The sequence below is a fragment of the Acromyrmex echinatior genome, chromosome 3, assembly GCF_024713525.1.
Source record: "Acromyrmex echinatior isolate Ae372 chromosome 3, ASM2471352v2, whole genome shotgun sequence".
In the NCBI taxonomy this organism is placed as follows: domain Eukaryota; kingdom Metazoa; phylum Arthropoda; class Insecta; order Hymenoptera; family Formicidae; genus Acromyrmex; species Acromyrmex echinatior.
The window spans coordinates 8,284,736-8,309,362 of NC_141854.1; the positions used below are offsets into that span (position 1 = coordinate 8,284,736).

General features: G+C 31.6%; 1 protein-coding gene and 2 long non-coding RNA genes across 5 annotated transcripts; 1 reads left to right on the forward strand and 2 right to left on the reverse strand.

Moving 5' to 3' along the window:
* Window positions 1-1,458: 1,458 nt before the first annotated feature.
* LOC147910178 (uncharacterized) lies at window positions 1,459-8,758 on the reverse strand. Its single transcript, XR_015544589.1, has 2 exons — window positions 5,778-8,758; window positions 1,459-5,588 (listed from the first exon to the last, which is right to left on the reverse strand). It is a non-coding gene; the product is annotated as an uncharacterized LOC147910178 (long non-coding RNA).
* Window positions 8,759-12,582: 3,824 nt separating this feature from the next.
* On the reverse strand, window positions 12,583-17,736 carry LOC105146400 (ATP-dependent RNA helicase DDX54). 2 transcript variants are annotated; one of them, XM_087403931.1, is made up of 12 exons: window positions 16,911-17,736; window positions 15,835-16,040; window positions 15,355-15,731; window positions 14,967-15,282; window positions 14,659-14,869; window positions 14,351-14,577; window positions 14,069-14,263; window positions 13,855-13,996; window positions 13,582-13,774; window positions 13,235-13,373; window positions 13,006-13,159; window positions 12,583-12,818 (listed from the first exon to the last, which is right to left on the reverse strand). In XM_087403931.1, the coding sequence occupies exons 2-12, from the start codon at window positions 16,027-16,029 to the stop codon at window positions 12,637-12,639; spliced, it is 2,331 nt and encodes a 776-aa protein (XP_087260057.1). In that variant the 5' UTR covers window positions 16,030-16,040; window positions 16,911-17,736; the 3' UTR covers window positions 12,583-12,636. The 2 variants fall into 2 exon arrangements, with proteins under 2 accessions (XP_087260057.1, XP_087260058.1); XM_087403932.1 differs by lacking the exons at window positions 15,835-16,040; window positions 16,911-17,736 and having other exon boundaries at window positions 15,355-15,538; window positions 15,630-15,731.
* Window positions 17,737-17,801: 65 nt separating this feature from the next.
* Window positions 17,802-23,322, forward strand: LOC147910179 (uncharacterized). Of its 2 annotated transcripts, none has more exons than XR_015544380.1 (5): window positions 17,802-18,081; window positions 18,918-19,053; window positions 19,128-19,265; window positions 19,536-19,601; window positions 21,442-23,322. It is a non-coding gene; the product is annotated as an uncharacterized LOC147910179 (long non-coding RNA). The 2 variants fall into 2 exon arrangements; XR_015544381.1 differs by having other exon boundaries at window positions 17,806-18,081; window positions 22,542-23,063.
* Window positions 23,323-24,627: the final 1,305 nt, after the last annotated feature.

Here is a 24,627-nt window from a genome sequence, read left to right on the forward strand (position 1 = left end):
AATGATACTACTCCGGAGTAGAAAGGAAAGGTTGCGCGGTCACAAGTGCAGCTGCACCCGGTTTAACATGTAAGCAGGGTGGCCGGAGGTCAAGCAAATAGAAGCGTTAAGGGCTGAGGTATCAGTTCCAAATCCAGCCACGTTGTGGCTGCAAAATCCGCATGCTACTTTCCTCTTCCGAACAACAATGGCTTTTTGCTTTCTTCGCCCAATCCCTTCCCCCTTCCATCCCCAACCGTCTTTTCACCAGCCCGGGGCTACGACGTTGCTCGATTCGTGGTGCCTCGTAATGTTTCATAATAGAAGGCAGACCGACGATGCTTTCATACTCCACGCGATATGAGGTCTCGCGGGTATCGCAAATTATTATTAAGTTATCAATGACTCACAAAAGAATGCATACGCGTTGCGCGCGTGAAATGTAGAAGATATATTATACATATAAAGATTGTATCTTGCATTTTATTAGTACGTTATTGTAGCGCGAAAATCGATCTTTTGGTCGACGTGAAACCAGTTTCCCCTCAACAAAAAATACGACGTATATATTTCACGGGTAATTAAACACATTTATAATACACCATGATGAAATTGGCCGACTTCCTTCCGGTGCGTTTTTTTTTTTTTTGACAGCAGTTTAAGGTACAGCTATGATATATGTAGCAGATTTAAAATATATTACGAGTAGAAAAAAATACATGAATCATCATGACATCAAAATGATATAAAAATAGCTCCAAAGTGGTTACTAAAAGTCACTTTTCAATCAGTTACGATTCATTTTAACATCATTTTGACTTGTTATTCTATTTGGAATGGATGTTTATTAGTGACAGCAAATATACACTAATCCCAGTTTCTTTGATTGCCTCCATTTTTTATACAGATCAAAGTAAACCGAAACGTTTTGTTTACCAAAATAGATTTAGCTCAAGCAAATTGTCACATAGACTCATAAAAATTTGCATGATTAGGGTGAGAGAGAGGTGATACAATTTTAAACGAAATCAAATTTAAATCCAATTTTTAAAATTCGAATTTACTTTTTTTCTTTTAAGCAATCTACAATACAGAATATTTTCTTGATAATAATCTTAAAATATATTTATATTATAAATTTTACAAAAACTAATTATGTATTCAAAACAAGAATTATTTTCTTTTAAAGAATATTACAATATATATAAATAATTGAAGAAACAAACTTTATATATAATAGGTAATTGAATTTGTTTTAACTTGATTGAAGCATTAAACTTACCTAACTAAGATTCAAAATATATTTCAAATAAATTTAATACTTGTGATGGAACTTATGATAGATTTGCGGATATAAATTTTTTTTTAGAATTTTATTTTTGAAACAAGTAATTATATTACTTACAGTATTTTTCTGTGTATAAACTTTTCATTGTGTGAAGAGGATGTATATCAAACAGGAAAAAATCAAACTTCAACTTCGAAAATCGGAGTCAAATTTTATTTCGTTTACAATTGTATCACTTCACTTTATGTGAATGTACGAATGTATAATATATATCGTATATTAACGCAGCGACAAAAATAGCCGAGTTTAGCATATACATACGTAAAAAGACTTAAATATTTCCAGAAAGATCACAGATCGTAATAGGAGAAACGGGTTTTGCTCCTTCCTTCCCATGAATAGATAAATTTAAATCGCCACGATTCGGCGAGCTATGACGCGTCTTCGCCACCTTGGATTATGACGGAACTTGTTTGGAACATTCATGCATGCCTGTGCGACGTAAACACTATCATGTACGATATCATGCTCAACTAAGGCATCGTACGCTGTGAATACGAAATTAATGGATTTTCGATCGTAAGGGTTCGCAATATGGCTCACGCTGACTCATTTGCTTGTAATTGCTCTAAAATCCGTATATAACATATACAAATCATGTATTGAGAGCGGCATAAAGTCGTAATTGCATTAGCGATTGCACAATCGTGATTTACGACTACTTTGCTCTAATTGGTTAAAAAGTAATTTAGCAATCGTCAATCACAATCGCTAGTGTGATTACGGCTTAAGCCGTGATCTCATTAGAGATTGAGATTGAGATATCGAAATTTAATCAATCAAAGTATAGTTCACTAAACTTAAGATTGATTTTTTTTCTTTTGGTTAGTATAATTCCAATCCAATTTCAATCTCAATCTCTAGTCTGATCACAGCTTTAAGCTTTATATTCTTTGCTACAAATTGTTATTTCACCATGTATCAATGGATACTCGAGTAAATATATAAACAAAATAATGTCTTACATCGGATACATTTATTTATTAGGTGTTGGAATTAATTCGTAGCGTTTTTAATGAAAGAATGTTATTTATTTCACATGAGCATTAAAAAATACATTAATGAAAGTACTTCCCATCACTTGTAAAACGCTACGAATTAATTCCAACACCTAATATATTAAATTCGAGCGAGGAGTAAAGGTTTGCTTTAGATAATCTGTAATTTAGGATTTAGGATAGAATTCTACCTGTATATTACGTCATTTGAGTTATTAAATTACATACATGTATAAATTAAAATACGTATATTCGAATACATTTCTTACAGAAATCCAATTTATAATAATATTAGCCAATTTAATACTGAAAGTTAGTAATTAAATTACTTATTTTAAGTATTAAAAGCAGTAAATAATATTATCTAGTATTAATTAAATTTCTATAAGAATTAATGGCATATAAAGTTATATAAAATAAACTATCCTGTAAAATCTCATGCGAAATGTAAATTGTAAACAAATGCAATTATAAAACAATCGCATTATTTTGATTATGTAAATCCATTCATCGCCTGTCGATCGATGAAATAACGATTAAACTTATTTTTTAGCTGAATTAGTGTACATTTTTAACAAAGATAATGATGTCTTTGCACTTAAAGTGAAACAGATATATGTTTCATACTAGGCAAAAGCGAGATGGAAAGTTCTAATGCAGGAAAATCCAGTGTAACAATAAAAAACGAACCTAATTTTAACGGTATTATTGTTTTGTTCTATAACTGTTTGTAGTCTTGCTTGTGAGAAAATTGAAAGGAAAGAAAAAAATGAAAGACTACTAATTCCATTATTAATACGCGTTTATTACATTGTTGCGTCTATTCATTGCTCTCAATTACTTCGACTATTCTATTACCTACTTAACTGCTTTCTTTCACAAGCGCACATCACGTAATTATATATGCAAATTCACAATTGTTTCTTGCATTCTGTTGTACATATTCATGGCTGTTACTTATCTTCCACCGAGTACGAGTCATTAAATTAAATCCAGAGACTGCAATGTATTTTCTGTAACGAGTATCGTATCGCATATATTTGTTTTATGATATTAAGATCTCCAAAATAGAGAAAAGAGAAGAAATTAAAGGGAAAAGAAGAAACGTACATCTGCGTTTATTATAAATTGCACGATTACGATGTCTAATAGCTTAATAATTACGCATTTTTTCCGATCTTTGGAAAACTTCCCTTACGAAAAAATACATTCTTGGCGGTTCGAAATGACACTTAAATTAAGTATATTAATCCTCAAGTTGGAGGTTTATCTGTGGGAATTAATTTTCAATTTAAAGTTATTTCGGATCGCCAAGAGTATATTTTTAGTCTTAAAAAAACAAATGCCTCTATTACAACAACGCTGTAATAGATTATTAAAGACCCCTCCCGAGATACATCAAATTAAGAGAAAGTCAAAATGATTTTTTATTACACAATTTGACCGTTTATCAACGTTAAGAATCAAAATAAAGTCATTTTGATTTTTTGTTGACTTTGTGTGTTCCTTATACAATATAGTATACAGCTTTGGCCGCATCATATATCCCGAATTCTAGCAATATCACTGATGTCGTCATTGGCGAGTTTTCGAAACGATACATCCGTGTATACGTATATTTACGAGATACGTGCAAGTCTGTTTTCGCCTGGCAGCATAACGGCCGTGAATCCCGAGAGATGCGAGAACCGGCCGAGTGCCGGCGACTTCCTGGAATGTTCCACGCTTTCTACCTCCAAGCTTAAATATCTCGGCAAACATAGTGATACGTCATCGACCGGCACGGCACGTAAACGTAATGAGCTTCTCCCCTTTTCACGGACATCCGTCCCCTTTCTAAGATGAAATTTTTTTTACATCTTTTCTATTTATTTCTTTCTTTCTTTTTTTCTTTTATTCTCTGTATTTCTTTGTTTTCTTTTATTTTTCCTTTAACTCATGCAAGTAACTTTCGAGAAGTGCCAATGCCGATGACGGGGCATCGTCGGCGTTTCGGTCAGACTGTGTTTGTGGCGACGGATTATTAACCCAGATAACCAAATCTGTCGAAAGCAGAAGTTTTGCGAAGTGTCTGCAGCAAGTTTTGTCTGCAAGCGCCAAATGGAACAAAATTTACCAACAGAATGTAATGGCAGATTGCCAGCAGAATCTCGTTTCGCAACTATTTAAATGATATATTCCATTTGAATGGTTACGAAATGATATATTCTGGTCGGTTTCTGCTGTCAAACAATGTCGGTAAACTCTGTTGGCGGAACACGAGTTTAATGCACGGGACGCAGTTGATGCCAATCTGTCGTGTTATTCTGCTCGAATCTGCTGGCGAACATATTTTGCTAACACTTTGCTCACTTTGCTCAATTTAACAGATCCGAATAAGATCCTATTTAAATTATCTGTGCCATTGAGGATTAGACGTATTAACAACGTCTATTAGACGTCTTTGGGCAGCACATTTTTTTGGAAAAATTTACTTTTAACGAAGTTAAAGTTTTTAAAAGTAATTAAGAGTTCTTAAAAAATTTTAAAGTATAATTTAAGTGTGTAAAAGGTTAAACCGAAATAATCTAGTAAAATGTTTAAAGTTTTTCGAAGATGACTTTAATATAATCGGCACAGCGCGTTAATTAGTTTCTTTCAGTTGTTCTTAAGTAAGTTTTAAAGTTACTTTTGAGAAAAGTTTAGTGTTCAAATTTACCTTCTTAGATTTTCTCAACAGTAAATTTTAAATATTTATTTTTTAATTTTCTAAAGTAAATTTTCCCAAGGATTGTATGAAAGATGTCTAGTGAATGTTTTTGGGACATATTCAATATGTCCATGTATAAGGAATGCGACATCGTTTAGACATTCATATGTCAAGGCTAATTCTACAAGTGTTCTTTGTTTCCTATTTTTTGCTGTTTGTCTCTTGCCTTTTTGGTCATTAAGACAAGAGACAAACAACAAGAAACAAAAAATAAAAAGCACATTGAATAATTAGTCCAATTGTACGATTTTCCAGCAAAAATCTCTCTTTTTCTCACGGTGTTCAGACAATGGCTACGTTCAGCAGAAGAAACAGCTCTGTAACTGTTGTAAAATTCTTGAACATGATTAATTAGATTAGAATCTTACAATATATAAATAATCTAACAGTTGCAAAGTTGTTTTTTCTATATACTCACTCATTGTGTGTTTCTTCTAAATTCTCTTCGAATTCGATGAATTCTTCCTGTTGAATATATATTATAATATAATCTCGTTACTAATTTAAAATCTCTCTAAAAGAGAATGCCACGTGGTATTAAATACATTCGAGAATTTGATATATACGATTGCAACACAATGTTTCGAATCGTCAATTATTGTGCGAGAGTCAGACTTGACCCTGCGCCAAGTGCAACGACAAAGTAATGGATCGGCACAAGGGCGGTCTGTGAACTGTCTTGTGCGGCAAGTCTTTGACTTACATTTTTGTTCGTCTTTTGGACACAGACGGCTCCTACAGAAGAAGGATTGATTTCGAGCAACATTGTTCAGACGGATCCACAAATAGTCAGCCATCTTGTGCTCCGCCTTTGAATAATATATCTCTTTTGTCCCAGAAATATCTATCGAAGTTCACGTTATCTTATAAAATATTAAAGAAATTGAGATGCATTGTTTGTGTTAGAAATTTGTTTGTCTCAGAAATTTTTCACAATTTTACCACTTTATTTTTTAGGCTTAAGCTTCAATAACAATGTACTAAAAAGTAATTCAAATTTATTTTTAAAAAATTGGCAATTGTTTTTCAATTAGGTAAGTAAAACTCGAAATAGGAAACCAATCCTTGGATGCGTTCGAAAAATATCTTAGAAAACGACGTTAACGAAGTTCTTCGATCGATTTGCGATGTGTTCAGGGACTTTAGGCACATTCCTGAGTACAAAGGGTCTATTATTATCGCGATACGTCATTATTCTGACTCAAGCGGAAGGATACAAAAAGCGTAACACATGTTAAAATAGAACGAAATCAGCGACTGACGTTCTCCCTCCGTCTTTCCTTCTCCCTCTCTCGGGAATTAGATTGAATTCATTGAAATCTGTTCTCGTTAGTGAAGCTGGCTCGTGAATTGCGGAGGACATTACCTCCCAGAGGCGTAATAACGAACTGCGGGACCTTGAGCGAAATAACGAGAGCGAGTGGCCTCAGCAGAGAGAAAACGCAAAGATAAAAGAGAAAGGAGGAGAGCTGAAAAAAAAGAAGGAATGACAAAAGACTTTAAAGGAAAGCAGAGAGAAAACAAAATTTCGCGGACAATACCAAGAGATACTATAAATTACTCTATTAAATAATATTTAATTATTTCATAGAAGAAGAATTCGGAAAAACGAGATTAGCAAGAAATCCTGACATAATTCCGCATAGAAACTCTCAAAAATGTTTTAAGTATTAGGTGTTGGAATTAATTCGTAGCGTTTTACAAGTGATGGGAAGTACTTTCATTAATGTATTTTTTAATGCTCATGTGAAATAAATAACATTCTTTCATTAAAAACGCTACGAATTAATTCCAACACCTAATAAATCACCAGCTCTTGAAAATTTTTACTAAATCTTTGTATCTTACGATTTATCAAACAAATTTGAAAATGTCGATTTTATAATCGTATTCTACGATGTTTGATATTCTGAAAAAAGAAAGAAATTTGTCGAAAAGCATGCATTTCATCAGATTAAAAATTACATATGAAAAAACATTCTCCGAAAGATTCAGCTTTAATATAACAAAATGTAAAAATCGAACGATATTAAATTCCTTGGCAATACCCGGATCTTCAATTTTATCCTCCTTGAGATTATATATAATACACAAAAAATGTAAGCAGTAAGTAAATCAATATTTTGGATTATTATTGTTTACATTTTGCTTTATGGTCTTTATTATGATTTTGTATGTGTGTGTAATGTAGCCGATTTCTTTACTGCTTATGATTTCTTACTGCCTTACATTTTTCTGTATGCCATAAGGGGCTTCATTGTTACCATCTTATAATCTCTTCATTATTTTTAAGTTCAACGAGATTGACTGAATTTAAGATTCTATTGAAGAATACATGGTACTTAAGTATGCAGCGTATTCTCTAAAATTTTTAGTGTGAACCCCATCACTATGTAGAATAAAATAAGATTAACATTGAGCTACTTCTTTTCAAGATTGACACAATTTTCACTTTTTATAGAGTGAGAGTCCCACTCCAAAGAATTTAGAAAGTACAATTCTAAAATCTTAATCCTCGTTGCGAGGCCTGCAGTGGAAGAATAGATGCACTTGCTTCGTCACACCGCTACATCCTTCTCTCTCACTTCCCCGACGATTGTTTTCGTCGACGACGTCGTCGACGACGTCGTCATCGACTGAGTATGCCGTAAGAATAAGAACACGTCCGTGTGTATGCATTCGCGCAGGCATGAATTAATGTCGTGCATACCGATGTCGGGAGAGAGAGCGAATAACGGGTGGCCCGTGACACGTGAGTCTCCGACAACGTACGTAATATATTAACACGTGGTAACGTGATCGTCGTTAAGCAATATGTTTATTTTTCCACTGTCATCTACGTCCAATCGAACGTGAGAGGATTGGAGTGGATCGGAGTTACGGTCGACGGAACTTAAACTTGTTATCATAGCTCGATCTTATTCGTCACGATGTTGATTGCCTCAATGAAATCTTAGATTCGCTCAGTCATTAAACGTAAATATAACAATAACAATATAGAGAGAATAAAAGACGAAATTGAAGAATAGACAGGGTTGGGTAAGTTAATGTTTTTTTTTAAACTAAATTAAGGTAAAGTTAAATGGTTTATAAAATTAATAAAATTAAGTTGAAGGAATAAAGAATTAACTTAATAAAAGTTAAGTTAAGATTAAATTAAGTTAAGTATTTATTAAAAAAAAAGTTAATTTTGAAAAAAATTATTTTTAAGATCAGAATGTCCTAATTTTTTTTTAATGAGATTATTTTGAATAATCCTTATAAATATAGATTATTAGCCAAATTTAATTTTATATCCACATGTAAGTTTGCTTATATGTAATAAGAGTCACACCATAAAGTTTTTGTCAAAATCTTGCGAGAGAAAAGGATATATGTTATTATTAGGGTATATACATTATTTCTCTTTCTTTAACCTTTATCTAATTTTCTTTAACTTCTGAAACGACTGTTCATGCATGTTTACGACTACATCGATCAGATATTTGTTACAAAAAATATATGTAAACATTTAGAAAATGGGTGAATGTGCAACTCTGTTTTATAATAATTCTTCATCTAAAACTCATTTCATATTTATGTTGCTGAAATATAATGTTTGTGATACCTAAAATTAATGAAATATAAGTGGGAATTGACAAAATCTGATCAATAAAAACTGGCTACCGAATAGTATGACTCTTATTAGAGAGTCTCTCATCATAAAATCATTGAAATCTTTTTCTAAATCAATTCTCTAATGTTTAAGACTTTATAGAAAAAAAAATATTAGAAAGATAGAAGAAAGATAGAAAAATTTTAAAAAATTTTAAAAAAAGTCAATAAATTAAAGTTTAAAAGTAACTAAAGTAAGTTAAAAATTAATGCATTTAAAATTAACTAAGTTAAATTAAAATTTATTAACTTTTAACTTTTTTTTTAACTTTTAACGTTTCAACTAGTTGAAACTACCCAACCCTGATAATAGAATATATACTGTTGAAGAAATATATACTGTTGAATCTTAGACTGTTTAAATCTAATTATTGATTGAAATATATATATATATATATATATATATATATATATATATATATATACATCCGTGCTTGACCGTGCGGTTATTCATTATGGGAAAGAAAAAGTCACTACGGATATTTGTAGAAAAAAAAACTACATATCTATTACTTATTCTATATCTTATTTTGTACACATATTATATGCGTTAATTTGTATATCTACATACATTTGTAGATATTTTTTCATTTTTTTTTTTCGTTCATAACGTTTAAAAAGTCTTTATGTTACATAAATCCCGAGTGATAAAATCTCGCTGCAATTTGTCGATAATACCCGTAATTTGCAAATGATGCACCGAGCAGATATAATTGAGGCAGAGGCAGAGCCGCCGAATGAATCGTTCTCTCTGTGGTTGTTTCCTAAGATAATACAGAAATAAAAACGAGAAAAAGAAAGAGAGAGAGAGAGAGAGAGAGAGAGAAAACAAAGAAACAGTTAAAGACTTTGTACCAATTTCCATGAAGATTTCGGACGAAGCGTAATCGTGGTACATGATCGATGACTGCGTGTTCTACGTTACACGCACGCAGCAAAAAGATCGAAAAGACTCGAGCGTGCGCGGCCATACGCACGTCGCGACACGCACGTCCAAAAATATATTCGTACACGGCTTTCTTCGGCCAACGAATTGAATCCGCCGCGCGATGTACGATATTCTCTTTTTTCTCTTCTCTTCCTTCCGACACTTCGCCAAGGGAGTCATCCGCGTCTCTCTGCCCTCTCCACGTTTCCGCGCGCGTTACAGATGCTCTCTATCATAATAATAATCGCTATTTTGGACCGGAGGGTCGGCTGCTGGTCGCGTTGTTGCGGCAGATGTTCCCCTCATTCTCTACGAACTAAAAAGCCTTCGAGTAGGGGAAGGTCGAGCTCCGAATACATGCCGCGCTCGAATGAGACGAATGGGCAAATAGAGCTAGACACGTCTAAAAGCCATGGGATTGTTACATCGCGGGTAGAAAGAGAGGAAAAAAAAGAGGAAAAAACAAGGCGAGAGAATGATTAAGATGCGAGAGAAAAGAGAGAAACGTTCCTGGTATATTATGATTACTGGCCATTAAATGAAAAAATCAACGAGCACATCCGAGCCGTGTTCTTCTTCTCTGATATTCTTTTCTCTGATAATACCTAAAGTAACAATTTACGGTATTTAGGTGGTGAAAAGTAGACTGCGGTTTATGCTTATAATACTCGAACATCATTTGTTTTTGTTTAATATTTGATAAACAATAAGGATAATATAAGGATGAAAAATGATTTTAAAGGCCTGTATTCGTAGTCGATTATTATTTGATGAATAATCATAGTTTCATAAATCTTTAATACTATTCGTCGATTTTTATAAGGATTCATAATAATCCTCAAATATTCTTTAATTCATGAAACGATTTAGGAAATACTTGTTATTTCGATAATTTCAGATTGATAACATCGTAGATTTTAATAATCATTTATTTCGATGATAAGCTCTGTATACGTGAAGCATTTTACGAACATTTAATATGTCCTCTTCTTTTATATATATTTTTAATCATTTGATGTACATCATTTACGTACATCATTAACCATAATAAATTATTAAGTAGGTAATTAGATTTTGGATAAATATTTTTAAAATAATTATATCTAATGTTAAATGAAATGTCAAAAAAATCGCACATTAATTATCAAAATCTTATTTGATTTTATAAGCTAATATATAATTATTTAAGTTAATAATTAAGATTAGAGAATGAATTGTGTTTAATAGTAACAAATTTTTCAAACACAGAGATTTGTAAAACAGAAATCTGTGAAATCCAAAATGTGAATCCGTAACTAATTATGTTCTCAATCAAAGATTAAAAATTATTTGCGATTATGAATTCCGACCTGAGTATCTATCATGGAACACGTCGGAATGAATTCCGATCGAAATTATTCCGTTTTCCTTAGAAAACACAATAGAAATCGAGGGAATAATTGAATAATTCCGATCGGAATCTATTCCGACTTGTTCCATGATAGGTGCTCTGAATAGAAACGCAGCCGAAATATGTATGAACACAAATATATGTACATATTATCCGCCATCGAGAGGGGAAAAAAAAAAGATCGCTGTTGGATGATCTCTCTTAAGAGAATTTGAATTCGAAGCAACTCGAGTCTCCTTCGGATCTGGTTACGCTCCAGCTTGCAATCCAACTAATTACGATGCGCGTCGTATACTTATCATGTTGTTTTCTAGATCACAAACGGAGCATACGCGCACAAAGGGAGAAGGGCCTATGACACAGATACGAAAGCCGATCAACCATACGCGCTAATAAACTGTTAATAATAGTCAATGAGACTAGCCGTCAGAGATCGATATCTTAATTATTTTTCTTTTTACTATATATAATCTCCACGAAGAGATAGCCGTGCCTTTTTATACTGGAAGTATTCTGTGTTTATCGATATCTTTAATTATCGAGAAAACATTGACGGATGCGATAGAAAAATTGACGTATATAAAGCAATATTTCAGATAATCGGGAAGATATAATCTTTCGATTATCCGTCGCGACAACTTGTTATTATTAATATATTACCGGTACAATGACGATATAACTACATTGCTGTACATTGTTACTCCGTTCTACATTTTACGCGATACGAATATCTTTACAATTTGGTATTTAACACATTGAAAATTTTTCTTTCAAATGGAGAGCAGCCAACGCTCTCGTAGAAGCTGCTCATGCAGATCTTCTGCCTCGTCATATGGCCGTCCCGTGATTCTCGTAAAGCTCAGAAGTAAATTTTCTCCGATGGTTAATTTAACTCTCAACAAAATTTACGATCGCATCGATCCAGGTTTTTTTCCCCTTCCTCATAGAGTGGGAAGTTGCGGGCGAACTCCCTCGATGATGCGGAAATTTCTTAAGGCTTCGCGCGAAGGCAAACGTCTAGCAGTCTTCGTAATACGTTGCCTTACGAGAGGCCCCACAATTGTACAATCCAGTCACTATGTTATTATGACGATGATGATGCAAGGCCAAACGTCCTAAATCGCATAACACTTGCTTATAAGGTCACTGTGCTCTCGAGAGATATTATCGAACCGTTTATGATTATTTTTAGCCGATGCGTCGTATTTGTGTCATGCATAATATGTATTATGTCACGCTTTATTATATATATTAAAATTTATATCACGCGCACTCTAAAAACTGTTACATCTCAAATCATCAAATTATCAAATTATATATTGCGATTATATTCTTAACCGTAAAGATAGATCATCGTTTAAAATTATAACTTTGATATAAAGTATACTTTTAATTATAGTTGCTATTTCTACTACGTGTAATATCTTCTGGCTTTCACTCGTTTCTCCATTCTAGCGTGTCGTGTTGATTACATAGCAAATATGAATAATGGGAATAGCGCAAGAGGAGAAGTGGTAATTAACCGAGAGAAACTAATGCATAAAATAGACTGTATTATAATGATAATATATTTTAAACATTGAAAATGTCTTAATGTTTCCTACGGTTCTTTTGACCTTTATTTCTTTTTCTGCCATTTTTTTGGCGTTTTTTTTCTAGAAGTTTGCGTGCTTTCAAGATTTGTTCGGGTCGCTTCAGCTCGTTCTTTATTTTAATCTTGTCTTTAAGCTTCTGGTTGTGCCGCGCCCAATGCGTATTTGCAGTAGTTCGTACTGAAACAAGTAAATAAAGTATGTCAATTATTTTAATGAGCGATATTTAGAACAAATTAAGTGCACGGAAAGAAAAATTTATAAAAGAAATGTTTTGAGATGCATCAATTAAATACATGTATGTTGTTTAGATTAATTAGATTTAAATTTAATATATTTTTACATTAATGCGATCATGTTAACTCACAATTTTTCGATTGTGAAGGTTCTTCTTCACTATCATCTGCGCTATCGTTTTCATCGATTTTACTCTTCTCTTTCCACACATTATAACGATTTGTTTTATATGTAGCAGGTATCCATGCTCCCGATTCAGTGCGTATTTTTTTCGCCTTCGGGTCCTGTTGATACAATGTAGAATATATGTATTCATGTTTCACGATAAATAGAGACGATGTATAAGCTAATGTATATACCCTCTCGACGGTGACCATCTTCTTCTTTTTTCTATCCCACTTTTTCAGTTGCATTTGAAGATGTTGACCATCTTCATTATCTGCTGTTAAATCCATCTGCGCCTTATCAGCTTCAGTGGCAAACGTGTTAACTGCTAAACTGCAAGCCAAATAAACATAGAATATAAATAATAATAGAAAAATAATAAATAATAATTAAAAATATTTTTTAAATTATATATTTAAAAAGAATTAAAATTATTAATATATTTTTTAATGAATTAAAATATATATTTATAATAATTTTAATTTTTTTGTAATAAAAAAAAGTTACGAAATCTGAAATATATTTTTTTCGCGATTCTTACCCATCCTCTGTATGTTTATCTGGTGCAGAATAAGGTATATAATATTCTTCATCCCGTTTCGTTAAACGTTTCTTCTTCTTTGAAAGTTTGTATAAATCGTCACTAGTTCTTTTCTTTGGAACTACGACAGTCCTGAATGCAGCATTAATTTCTTCCGTGTTGCTGGATGGTAAATTGACCTTTTGAGATAATTCTACAAAAATTGAAAAGATTAACGTAAATATTGTCATATATACAGTATTTAAGTATATATTACTATCATCTAACATCTACCTGATGCCATATTGATTTTATCGATTTTATGTTCTTCCATCTTTTTACGGAAATTAAGAATATTTTCCTTGTGAAATATTCGTTTCGTTTTCATTACTTGATAATCAGTTGAATTTGTCTTCGTACCAATTTCAAATATCGTCTGTTAAAAAAATTTAGATATTAAAATTGAAGCATAACATTTTATTATGTATATAAGGCGTCATGTACTCACTCCCTGCGGTCTATAATTTTTCATCCTGGATATTATATCCGCTGTATTAATATGAGAAGCATCAGTATACTGGGGTAAAATGCCGGCTTCATTTATGCGAAGCTCCTTAATTCTTTTGACACTTTCTGCCGAAGCATTTGGTCGTGACCTAACGTATTGCTGATAGGCGTTGTTGCATACTTTTCGCATATTTATCTGAAGACACACATATTCATTAAATGCAACAAAAAAGATTGAATTATACTAATTTATTTATCAATGTAAATATGTTCAGTATGCTACCAGATCAGTAGAGATATTGTGCCAATTTATTAATTCAGCTAATTCTTCCTCTACCATGGCTTGTGGCAATTTTCCTACAGCATATTCCATACTTTCATCAGTTTCTGTAGTTGGCACTATTGTTAAAGGTCGACCAAGAAAAAGATGCAAATCTAAAAGATAAGGATATTCATCCGAGCTCACAATATTATATGCCGTTCCAACACGTCCAGCTCGAGCACATCGCCCTGCAAAGTAAATGTTTATAATTAGTCAAAAGTGCCTGCATGTTTTAATAATAATTAAGAAACAGTTACGAAAGAACGTACCTACTCTGTGTACGAAGAGTTTAGATTTTGCGGGAAAATTAAAATTAATTACACAATCTAGATGTGGTATATCTATTCCTCTAGCGGCAACATCTGTTACTATGAGAACTCTCACTTTACCGATTTGAAATTTAGCTGCGTTTATTTTACGCGCAGAAGGATCCAGATTTGAATAAATGAAAGTGTTAGATATATCTGCTTTATCTAATATCTACAAAAATTTTATAAGCTATTATTCGATTGCCAAAGTATTTATAGAATTTATAATTTATATATTTAAAGGAGTATGTATGTATGGTGATGATTACCTGATGAATATATTCTACATGATGCATAGTTTCCGCAAATATAATTATTTGCGAGTCGGGCTTAATAATTCTTTTTAGTAAGCTTAGAAGTACAGCTAATTTTTCTTCAGGGCGACACGTAATAAAAGATAATGTCAATCCTTCAGGCAGCTTACTCTCAACATCCAAACGAAGTAAAACTGGATCACTTAAACCAGCTTTTGTAAAATCTACTAGAATCTTAGGCAAAGTAGCAGAAAACAATAGTGTCTGACGTGATTCTGGTAATCTATTTACAATTTCTTGTATCTGTTCCCCAAAACCCATTTCAAATAATCTACAATACAATTATCACTTTATACAAATGCAAATATTAAAAATCATAACATGAGAAAGAAGAAACTATTACCTATCAGCTTCATCAAAAACAATGTATTCAATATTTTTCAACTGCAGATCCATCTCCACACATATATGCAGAAATCTACCTGGAGTAGCTACAATGATGTCAGGATTTCCATGAATTGCACTAAACTGATTATCCATACTGTCACCTCCCAATATCACTGCTGACTTTAATCCTGTAAATCTTCCTAACTCCTTTATGAACTTTAATGTCTGTAGTGCCAGCTCACGTGTAGGCGATAGTATCAATGCACGTGCACCCGTTTTTGCTTGCCTCACCTTGAGTTTTTCGAACAGAGGAATTAAAAAGCAAGCAGTCTTTCCACTACCTGTTCTAGCCATTGCTACTATATCTCTTCCCTCGAGAGCCAATGGTATAGTCTACGAATAAATTTTACATTAATGTTAATCAAGATTTAAAAAAGTTGTAATCTCAAAATGTAAACTATATTTGCTTATAAATATACATATTTTTTTTAATAACCTTTCTTTGTATAGGTGTAGGTATTTTGTATCCACGTTTGAGGATCCCTTTTAATATTGGAAAACTAAGAGCCATGGATTGAAACCCTCCAGATTTCTTGAAAATCTTCTTTTTAATACTAGCGATTTCATTATCCTCATCATTGTCACTAACTGTATTCAGATCAGCAAATCCAATAAGATCATCGTCCTTCATCTTGCTGTAGACTGCAAAACACAATTTTATTGATATAATGAATAAAATGCTATATTATATAAAAATATCTCTTTCAAGTTTGTCAGAGATACAATGATCTCTTTTATATTTATCCACTGATATAAAAGATCTAGTTTTTTTTAATACAAGTTCCAAACAGCTTATATTAGAAGATGTATATGACAAAGATAAATGGAATAATAAACAGTTATTGTATTAAACAACGTGCTATTATAATATTCAAATTTGATTTCTTAAGTTTTGTGAAAAGACAAAAATCAGGTACTCTTTGTGATTTATTACTGCTCTCCGTGCATGCGCGAGATGACCATCAAATAAAATCTGATATATTTATATATGTATGTTCTAAATCGATATGAACTCAGATCTTTGGCTCAGAACTGGATATTAGAACTCAGAACATATATTTTAAATACTTTCATTTTTATTTATTTTACAATACAAGTATATTTTAGTATTTTGTATTTCAGCAAAGCACATAAAAGTATTATATGTATATTTTGTATTTAAAATCAAACAAATGAAAGTTTTAAAATACAAAATACTATTATGTACTCCCATGAAATACGAAATACAAAATATATATGTGCACTGATGAAAAACAAAATATAATTGTCTTGCAATACTGTTTTTCAAATAAAAGTCTTTCAAATACATGCCCAGCTCTAGGCACAGAGAGCAGCCACGTAATTCTCTGTCCACAATCGCCACAAACATAAATCATATGTATATTGTACCAATTTAACATATTTTATTAAATCTATATAAATATTATGTGTCTTAAATATTTTAAAATTTTTTTTTAATCAATACTCTTATGATATGCTGTGAATATATTTTTAAAAATTGTATAATCTTACTTTTAAAGTCTTGATTCTGTTATAAACCCAAAATCATCAAATGTCACATGGAACAGAGTTGTAATCTCATATAACCTCAAAAATGAATGGAGATGTGCCTCACATACGATATTATGGCTGCTTTCCATAAAACCACAGACGTACCGGAAACGTGTCATTTAAAAGAATCCTAAAATCATTTGTATCACCAGAGAGAAACCTGAGAGAACATGACGGCCTAAAATCTGTAACTATAAAATGCTGCCGCGTACTACCGCCTCTGAGAAATGAATGTTAACTTAACACAACAATATGTTCTCTCTCAGGTTTCTCTCTGCCATCGATATAATTTTGTTAAGTTTATTTTCCAATGCCGCACATATTATACAAAAAAACCTAATGTCATACACAAGGGAGCATAATAATTATTATCATAATATTATATATTTAATACCTAACAATAAAATAAAACTCAGTAGAGTAGTATTGCTATATTAATATTTTGATTTAAAATTTTATTATAGAACTTTAAGTAATAAGTATATATATTTTTATACTTGCGTGGTGTTTAAATGATTCACGATTTATAATTGCTTATTATTTTATAAGTTCGATTTTTCTTTCATATAATTTTTTTAATAACCTTCATTTATTTATTCTAATTGGTTTTTAATTTTTAGTCCGTATTCAAAACATTCATTTATGTTTGAAATTCTACAGTATACGTTACGCGAACTATGTATTAAAAATATGCTAAAATCGTAAAAACGCTTGCAGAATGCATACAAGCTTCTTTAACCTCATAAAACACACTGCTCTAAATTCTGAAAAAGACTGAGATTGTTCGCGCGTAGCATTTATATACCACATTAGGAAGCTAGCGCCATCCAATCAGCGAGGCATCGCGCTCATTGGCTGGCATGCGAGTGGTGGGGTTCGCCGTTTGACGACTCGTATAAATATCGCGTAATTCTCAGGCTCTCGCTTTTGCGACTCGAGCAGGGGACGAGAGTGTATTCTGTTATTTTAACGTTGAAAAAGTTCGCACTATTCGCAACCCTGTCTTCGAATCGATTGTGAGTTTTATTCCATATTTTAATCTCTGCTAATTATAAAACGACAGAATCTCTTAGAATATAAAACGACGAACAACGGCACGAAGAATCGTTCATCGTTGGATTTCTTTACTAAGGTAATCAATAATTAACTTTGCCCTTACTTCCCGTAACATATCCCGTAACATATACCGCATAACATATAAATATCGCGTATTGCAAATTCTAGTATAGCATACTGATTATTCGGAATTAGTCGAAAGTATATTTCTCGCATACTCGTTCGATCGAAAATCAAGACGCGACGTCATGTCGTGTCGTTGCGTCTCGCGTCTCGCGTGAAGTTGGCCGCATACGGAAAACGACGCCGCTTTCCCATTTCGATCGCATTCACATTTCATTCGCGAAATGCGACGGGAATGACACGGCGGAATGGACTGACTCTCAGACGAGTGGAAATGCACGATCAAATATGGTAATTAAAACCTGTATAATATCTGAATGTATATTTATACGTGATTTAACTACCGACTATAGATTCAGTAATCGCATGTTAATAATCCGTTCAAACGTGTATTTCGCAAAACTTGTTGATTTTCGAATATCAATCTGCAATACGAAAATAATAATTATAAAAGACGAGCGTATATTATGATATACACTTGTCCTTTATGATTGTTATTTCTATATTTCGAGCATCAGATATATCTTAAAATACGGAAAATTCTTGAATGCGACGCCAAGAATGAAAAGTGTATTACGTTCGCGTCGATTTTGATACGCGAAGTTAACCGCGCAAAAACGAAGCTGTCTCGTCATCCTAATTATAACTGCGATTCATTTACACATCTGTAAATGAAGCGCAAATATAATTAAGAGACGGGATTGGCATCGATCAAATGATAATTGAAACTTATATTATTAAATCTGTATTTGTCGTTTATTGCAACACTTAATGTTTGCGCAATTACAGATTCATTATTCTCTCTCTTATAAGTTATAAGAAGGACGCGCACGCCGCCGTGTCGCTCTTGGCGTGTGAAATTGATAATGTGAGAGATGAAAATCACTTCGACACGTGAAACAAATGATGCTTACAAGTATTGCAAGTAAAAAACAGAGCGCATCTTTAGTAATTATTTGCAACTGAACTTGATTTTAACAAATGATTTGTTTCAATTAGGTACTGTCTATCACAAAGTAAACAATAGGAAGAGAAGAGAGAGACAAGAAGCAGGCTTGACAATTCTGTGAAGAAAAGGAGGAGGAGGAGGAGGAGGAGGCTTAGAAAAGCAATGGGTTTTGATGGAGCAACTTTGCGGTAAGCAAACTTATTGATTATTTGCATAAAAAATTAGTCATTTCTTCCATTAGATTATTTTATTTCAATGACTAAAAATAATAATCGAAGAAAAAGAATTAATCTAAAATGTTATGAAAATTTATTTTCATGAATACAATTTTGAGAAAATGTATAATTATTTTTTAACGGATATATAATTGAAAAATTCAATGTATATAAACATTATTTTTTGAATTATTAATTATTTTGAACGTTATTTTAATTTGGATCTGCGTTTGTATGTTACAGATGTAGTCACGTAGCTGATAACTCCACTGCTGCGCATCAGTCAGTGAGTGACAAAGATTTTATCAGGTAACGAATCTGTGAAAAATGTAGCAGATCAATTATTATATTAGCAATAAATATAATGCTTTATAAATCCGTTACTTTAAAATGGATTAGCTATAAACAATTATGATACATATTTAATCTTGGATTTATATATCGTTATTTGTCAATTTGATCAGCATCTTGGTGTCTGCATTTGGTCAGCATTTGTGCTTGAGATTATTATGTTTATACCCGGAAAAAAATGTTTTATATATAATTATATAAAATTATATAAAAAATTAACATATTTTATATACAATTTTATATTGTATAGTATTATATAAAGTTACACATAATTATATAAATATAATACAATTATAATTATATAAAAATATGTCTGTGTATATATATATATATATATAAACATTTCCCGGGTATTCACACAAGTATACACATAAAAAGAGAAAACGAAATAGAATCCAATGATGAGTTAGTGTTATAAATATAATATTAATAAAATTAAAGTAAGAGAGAGAGAGAGAACATGAATTAATTTTATTGAATTATTATATGATTCATATAATAATATATTAGAAATGATTAAATTTTTTAATTCAAAAAAATATCCAACAGAAATTCCTTTCATTACTGGCAATATAAATAAAAAAAAATTTATACACAAAACTGCATTTTAATAAAAATAAGTTGGATAAATATAAAAAAAATTATTGAAATAATTGAAATAATTGAAATAATTTTTAAATTAAAATTGATAAAATAAATAATGAAGTAACAAAAAATAAATTTTCGTAAACAAAATATTATGAATTTTAAAATATAAAGATTCCACAGAGATTTCACAGATTTTCTTTTTAAAAAAATATAGTATAGGATATTCATATACAATATATATATTCAATATGACATAAAAATAAAGAATTATATTTAAGACATAAAAATAAAGAATTATATATTTTGATACAGCAAAACCTATAATTAAACAAGTTACACATTTATCTTCTTTAATCCCATTCCAAGATTAAATATGATATAAATTGGAGCAAAGAAAAAATATTTTCATTTTTAGAAATATTTTTTAAATGCGTACAAATAAAAAAATTGTTCTTCTTTACAACAAAAGTATAATAATGTTATACAACGATTGACTAATCTTATTTTACATATATACATATGCATATAAAATGATATACTATTATATGACTATAAATAATTAATTTTTGAACATACACAGCATCAATTTTAGCATAATAGTTTGTAACTTATTCATTTGATCGAATGATAAAATAAATTTATAACAAGTAAAGCAAAATAACTGACATAAAATCCCATAAGTTACGTCGCGAAACACAAAAACTTTTCAAATTATATTAACGTTTCCATTAAAATTTGTATATAAAAAAGACGTTTTTTGGGACGTTATTATCCACATCCCTAAATATTATATAGAAATACTTCGATTGCAAAGTCACAACAGCGTTTGCATATAGCATTACATGAAGATGAAAATACAAAAAAATAGCAAGGTATATTAATTCCTATAAAAATTTATTAAATTTATTACATTTAATTTAAAATCAATAGGTTTTAATGTCGTTTAACATGCGTTTAAGATGAAATTGAAAACGATAATACATATTAAACGAAATTAAATATAAAAATTACAAAAAGCAATTCTAATATATACATCGTAAAACGCCAATACATTAATTTTTCAAGAATTATTCTCTTCTCTTTTCCTGCCACACGTTCCTTTATTAATCTCCGTTGTGTAATAGTTCCTCCGTCTCGGCTCTCCCAATATCTTATTCTTTTCGTAAATTTTCATTAATTTTTCGCTTATTATTTAACATTTCTGTTACAGCTTCCTCATGGCACATGCAATAAACGGTGCGCTTCTTCAGAGCTGTATCCGGGTTTTACTCGAAACTTGTATAAATTCGGGATATCGGGTCCGGGTAGTAAGATCGTTGCAATACGTGCCCAATTCTTGCCACATTTATCGGTCTGTCGAGCTTGTCTCGTAAGACTAGCGTCTAGGAAGTCGATAAGCCGAATTAACCACGATTAACGCACGAGAGATGTGGGCAATATCGCCCCAGAAAGTGGATTGCTTCACGTCACGTCTATCAGCCAGGCGTTTGCACACTTGTTGTGACACAGACTACTGTGGTTCGCAAAGTATTGTGGTTATGAAGACCTCGTCGACGTTAGACGCGCGTTAAAAGTGATACGAGAAGCCGGTCGTATTCGCAATGATCTCACTGTCGGTCCCGCATCCGCCGCGTCGAACGTAACAACTCGCCACTTCGCGCAATCCGCACCTCTTTTTGCATGTGCCATGGAGATGCAGCAACCGAGACATAAAATGATCCTCGAAACATTTAGAAGATTTCTGTGAAGAGAAATTGGGATATGCGGTGGATGGAATTTATTGTAGAAGGAAAATCAAAGAGAGAGATTGTAAAAGGAGTCGTCCTGACGCATTGGGAAAAAGGAAAAATAAATAACGCTGGAATAAAAAAATAATAAATATTATTGTTGCATTTAGCTGTTTTCAAAGATCCAGAGTTATCTAAATTAGAGTCTTATGTCACGAATATTGTTAATATTCACCTTGATTAATATTCGCCTTGGTCACTGTTATGAATCGGAAGTGGTAATTCGTTCGTTTATTCATATTGGTGTTTTTTATTTTTTTCATGCATTGATAATTACTTTTAAAGAGATTCAAAAAGCAATTTGATGATCAAATTACTTTGTCTAAGTTTCCATTTTTCTATCAATGATTTTATGAATGTCTTTTGTTCATGATTTGTTCATTTATTTAAAATTTAGTATGTTATATGTAACTGCAGACTACATACAATAAATAATAGTATGTTTGTTTGAATATTGGTCATTAATATAATATGTATAATTGTACACTTAATTGTGACTCATTTTTCTTTATCTTATGTATAGGGTGGGCCATCTATTGGTACGTTTTTGAATTTCGTCGTATGGCAACACCGAACGAGCTACAGACCCGAAATTTTGACAGTTTATTAGTCATACCGTCCGCGGCACGAAACAACATGTTTTCTCTTGAAGAGCGTTTTGAAATTTTAAAAACTTATTTTCAAAGTCAGTGCTCTGTCGCCGAAACTGTACGAATTTTGAAAAGAAATATGGAGCACCGAAGGAGCTATACGCAAATTGGTGAGGAAAGTTCTTGAGAAAGGGATGTTAGTGGATGACAGAAGTGGTCCCAGAGCTCGGACAGTGCGCACACCCGAGAATATTGAGGCTGTGGCCCAAAGTGTGAGACAATTCCAGCTTTGAAAAACAATAGTCCAAAATGTCATTAATAATTGGGGTGACCGAATGGCATACTGTAAGGCCAGTAGAGGGAGCCACATGAACGAAATCGTTTTTCATTCTTGACGCGGATACTTTTAGCTTCACAACAAAAAAAAATTAATAAAAAATATCAATGTATGCTCATTTGATCGCATTTTTAAAAACGTACCAATAGATGGCCCACCCTGTATAACTTCAAGCTATTATATCCTAGAAAAAAAAATATATATATATATATATTTTAAGGCTGAAAATATGAATGACATCTTGATTCACCGGTTCAACAGTTCTCTCTTATTCATAATTATGATTTTATATGTAACTTATTTTACAATTTATATCAAATGTTATTTTAAAACTAATCTGAATATGAAATGAAAAAATAAAACATATCTATATCAGTAATCTTATAATTATTTATGTACGTTATTCGTAGCAGCACAATAATTAATTATAATATTGTATTATTAGATACTGTATCTTTAGTTTTTTCGGATCTCATGTCATTTATTTTGTTTTATGTATTTTACTTTGCTTTGAAGATACTTATCATATAAACATGCATTATATCTTCACTGTTATGTGCATCATTATATATTTTCTATTACTTCATTATATACGGTTTTTTGATCATTAGAATATTACTAACATTATAAATTTTTCGTAAAATAAAAAAGTTTTTTTGTTTAGGACAGCATCAATATACATATGACAAGTAAAGTCTTTTTAGAGTTAAATAAGATTCGAAGTTTAAACAACGCGTGTCGTAGAGAAATATTCGATCAAAATTCTCATACAAGTAATGAAATTTGTGAGCATATCTTCAGTAGTGTACAATTTTTACGGTTATTATCAATATTCTCTTTAAATAAATTTTCACTAATTTAAATTTTTTTGGGATCTTCTCGCGTATATACTACACACGAATCGAAAATTGTCTGTCGTATAAATCGTAATATTGTCTGTCGGCGATAATAATCCGACAGCAAGGGGATATCTCTTATTGATTTTTAGTTGAATTGCGATCAGTTTATGGTTAGATGTGACGAAAGGTAAGTCCAATCTGATCTGAAGAAAGATGGAGGAATATGACGGAAGGATGGTAAGTGGCCAATTTTGATGGTGGAGTACCATATAAGGTAATGTATTAGGTGTTGGAATTAATTCGTAGCGTTTTTTAATGAAAGAATGTTATTTATTTCACATGAGCATTAAAAAATACATTAATGAAAGTACTTCCCATCACTTGTAAAACGCTACGAATTAATTCCAACACCTAATACAAAATTGTTATTTATTTATTTGTTTGATTTTCTATATTTTCTTCTATTTTCTCATATATATATATATATATACGAGATTGAAAAGATTACATTCTAATCGCGCGCGTACATTTGAAACTCTGATTCTTAGATTTATCGCTCGAGTAGATTTCAAGTTTTGCTGGATTAACCAAAAAATAGGTTTCCTTAGTAATTCGCATATCACGTCGCAATTTTAATTAAATATTTTTTTTATTAACTTGAAATATGCGGTAGATAGGTGAGGAAATTGACACGAAAAAATGAGTAAGGAATATAGACTGGAATACAGATAGGTAGGGATTCAGTCAGGTAGGAGTGTTAATAATTTGAGTTGAAAAATAGAGTTGAAAAGATTCTATTATAGACAAAATAATAATAACTTATATATAATAATTATAAGTACG

Coding starts and splice junctions, on each gene's coding strand:
- LOC105146400 (XM_087403931.1), bottom strand. CDS start 16,029: ATGAAGGACGATGATCTTATTGGATTTGCTGATCTGAATACAGTTAGT. Junction 15,283..15,354: donor GTTTTTGATGAAGCTGATAG/GTAATAGTTTCT, acceptor ATTGTATTGTAG/ATTATTTGAAATGGGTTTTG. Junction 13,997..14,068: donor AAAATTATAGACCGCAGGGA/GTGAGTACATGA, acceptor TTTTTTTAACAG/ACGATATTTGAAATTGGTAC.